The sequence below is a fragment of the Hevea brasiliensis genome, chromosome 16, assembly GCF_030052815.1.
Source record: "Hevea brasiliensis isolate MT/VB/25A 57/8 chromosome 16, ASM3005281v1, whole genome shotgun sequence".
Taxonomy (NCBI): Eukaryota; Viridiplantae; Streptophyta; class Magnoliopsida; order Malpighiales; family Euphorbiaceae; genus Hevea; species Hevea brasiliensis.
Window position 1 is genome coordinate 34929170 of NC_079508.1, and position 3160 is coordinate 34932329.

The window sequence follows — 3160 nt, forward strand, 5'->3', positions numbered from 1 at the left end:
GTATGCACACAGGCATTTGTACTCCAACTTATGTTTTGCTAATAAAACTAGAAAGATCAATAATAATAGCGTTTTTATTCAATGTTATAATATACATGTCAACGTTAATCATATGGCAATTTTTTTTTTTCACTTAAATTTCTCTATAAAGTTTGGTTCAACCTGATAAAACCCGACTCTTCCATCCTCGATAAACAAAGTTTGCTTAAACCAAAAATCATAGTCGCAAGATTTCTTCAAATTCCACCTCTAGGAGATGGTCATGAACTTTCATAGGATTATTTGCTATCTATTATATTGGCAAAAAGAAGCCGTTAAAGATCTTCAAATTAGATATTTCAGAAGGATTTTGACATTATAAGTCCACAACCATTCATCTAAAGGTGCATAGACAATGGTCTTAAGCAACAAGATTGTGCTTATTATGAACCTTTTAGTCCACATGCTGTTTTTTGACATCAGATATTCTGATATGGGGGCAAGTAAAACCACATAACCGGAGACACACAACATGCCATATTTACAAGCTCTTTGCTTACTGGTCGTCCGACAGTAAGCACATCCACTGCATTCCATCACATTTTTTGTCGTCATCATCTAGTAGCCTCCTTGTATGTAAGCATTCAAGCGGTCCAGCTCCTCCCGGTGCTCAGTCACTACAGCTCGGACAACATCCCCAATGGACACCATGCCAATCATTTCCTTATCATCAATGACAGGAATGTGCCTGATGCGTTTATCTGCCACCATTACAGGTTCCAGCTTACACTACTTCCCTCTTAATTTTCACAGAGGAAGAAATCACTGAACTAGCATATAAAACATCCTATAGAAGTTTGCAGCATGTAATACCTGTCATCAATTGCATTGCTTGCAGAACTTTAGTGTCTGGAGTGACTGTAATAAGCTTGTTCTGCAGCCACCATGCAGATATTTATATAGAGCAACATGAAAAAGCAAACACCCCTAAGATAATCCAATAGTATTATACCTCTTCAGTCATAATATCCCCAACCTTAGTTGACTTGGATGATCTTCCCTGGACTATGATCTTCCTCAGGTAATCTGGAATTTATCAACTATATTATAGTTTGCAGTACATTGTTTGGTAATAGATTCAGCCAATACCATCATCATCCCAGAAAGAAATAATAAATTCAACAAATGGCACAAGCTCCAATGATAGTCTTCTATTAGACTGATAGCAATAGAAATATTTTCTGGGGAATGCAAGCTCCGATTGCAGGAACTTAAATGAACAAGTTTCATTGTCTTCTGAGAGAGGTATTAAAAAAATGAAAGCAATACTTTTTACTCAATTATTTTTACAACATCATTCTGCTTTAGGTGAATAACTTAAAAGCCTGATGCTGGTAGCCAGAGCAGATATGCAAAGTGTGCCATTAGAGAAGAGATTACAACTAGCCCAAATTGCAGCTCAGAGACTTCAACTTGCAACCACTTCTAGAATGCAAGTCAAGTGCAATGATAGCATCAAACCTAGTGTTATCAAATTGCAATTTAAAATGGCCAACACTGCTACTAAATGCATGGAATAACAAATTAAACACAATTCCCATGAATAAAATATTGAGAACCTTTAGATACTATAATTTCTAAACCTCTAAAAGTTTTGTATGCGAAAAACATGAGTCATATAAGCTTCTTAATTTAAGACACTGTCAAATACCTCTTTCCGTAATAATTCCTGCAATTGATTTCTGCTCTCCAGGTTTAACGACCACCAAGGCTCCAACATTGTGCTGTGTCATCTGCAAGGAAATTGCTTAAATTAAGCAAAGCACTAAAAAGGTGGAGTGGGGTGGTTTGCAACAAATTTTGCAGCCGACGACAGTACTCACAATAACAACAACAGCAATAACTTATAGGGAAGCAAAGATGCATACCGACTTGACAGCATCATAAACAGTGTCATCAGTGGTGCACCAAAGCCAAGAGCCATCAGCACCTTTCCCTTTGGCTTTCAAGATGTCAGAAATGGTAGTACTTTCAAAGCTTTGCTCTTCCATTCCAGCAGATAATACAGACTCAAAACGAGAAAACAAAATAGGCCTCAGTACTGGATTTGCAACACGGAAGCGTTGCAGAACAGCATTTTTTACCAAATTTCCATGGGACAAAAAAGCATTAACCGCCCCTTGCATTTTTCCTGTAAAACAAGAAATTGATCATATTCAATGAGAATGAATACAGCATCTCCAGGGTAAGCAAACGAACAAATGCCAACGAATGTGAATCAAAGTCTATACCCATAAATATAAATACTTATTAAAGGAATGAAATAACAAGGAATAAGGATTGCTGACTTTAGATGCAAGACTCAAATAATTGTCAGCAGTCAACAGCGTAGAATCATTGACAATTATATAATCAAATCCTAAAAATCAAAGTACTCCACAGTCAAGAGCTTAAATCGGGCCCAGAGATCACACACACACAAAGGGCAGCAGCAGCAGCAGCAGCAAAGATCTACCAACCTTGTAAGTAAAAGCAAAAGCAAAAGCAAACGCAAAAAAGCAACATAAGGCTATTTATCCATCTACCTATTTATCTATCAGTAGAAAATAATCAAGAAAGCAAAACCCACTAATTTCTGATCATCATCAGCATCATAAATGATAATGAAACGAAGTAGAAGTGATCAAATCAACGTATACCTGATTTGTAGAGAGCACCCACAAGATCACCTAGACGAAGAAGAGGAGAAGGAACAGAAAGATTTGAACTTTCGGCGGAGGATGAAGAAAGCCAAACCAACCCTAGACCAGAAATCAGTGATAGTGAAATCATGTGCATATATATATAGGGACAGTGATGTGGTTTGCAGCCTGTGATATCCACTTTTGGTTTTGGATAGACATCGCATTGCAGAGTAACGAAACTTTATTAATTATAAATTAGTACTATTGATTAATATAATGTTTTGATTAGTATGTCAGCAATCTACAGATTCCATCTTAATTTATATGACTCAATTCTCGGCCTCTTGTTGAAAAAAAAAAAAATTCCCTGCTTATTCAGCCTTATCTTAAAGCTTTAGTTAGCTAGCCCCATCTGATCCTACTGGCTCGCTGAATGATGATTAGGTTCCAGTTCCACCCACTTCGACTTCACATGCTAGTTGTTTCCTTTATAGCAA

The 3160-nt window shown here is 36.9% G+C and overlaps 1 protein-coding gene across 2 annotated transcripts; it reads right to left on the reverse strand.

Moving 5' to 3' along the window:
* Positions 1 to 292: 292 nt before the first annotated feature.
* On the reverse strand, positions 293 to 2895 carry LOC110633377 (CBS domain-containing protein CBSX3, mitochondrial). Of its 2 annotated transcripts, none has more exons than XM_058138062.1 (6): positions 2679 to 2895; positions 1908 to 2170; positions 1691 to 1772; positions 992 to 1065; positions 853 to 913; positions 293 to 740 (listed from the first exon to the last, which is right to left on the reverse strand). In XM_058138062.1, exons 1-6 carry the CDS (start codon positions 2815 to 2817, stop codon positions 598 to 600), a joined length of 762 nt encoding a protein of 253 aa, XP_057994045.1. In that variant the 5' UTR covers positions 2818 to 2895; the 3' UTR covers positions 293 to 597. The 2 variants fall into 2 exon arrangements, with proteins under 2 accessions (XP_057994045.1, XP_057994046.1); XM_058138063.1 differs by lacking the exon at positions 2679 to 2895 and adding an exon at positions 2328 to 2560.
* Positions 2896 to 3160: the final 265 nt, after the last annotated feature.

What these genes read in the sequence shown, in the direction of transcription:
- LOC110633377 (XM_058138062.1), bottom strand. Translation starts at nt 2,817, where the DNA reads ATGCACATGATTTCACTATCACTGATTTCTGGTCTAGGGTTGGTTTGG. An exon ending in GGGTGCTCTCTACAAATCAG is followed by an intron (nt 2,171 to 2,678) that starts GTATACGTTGAT and finishes CTTGTTTTACAG; the next exon opens with GAAAAATGCAAGGGGCGGTT. An exon ending in TTTATGATGCTGTCAAGTCG is followed by an intron (nt 1,773 to 1,907) that starts GTATGCATCTTT and finishes ATTTCCTTGCAG; the next exon opens with ATGACACAGCACAATGTTGG.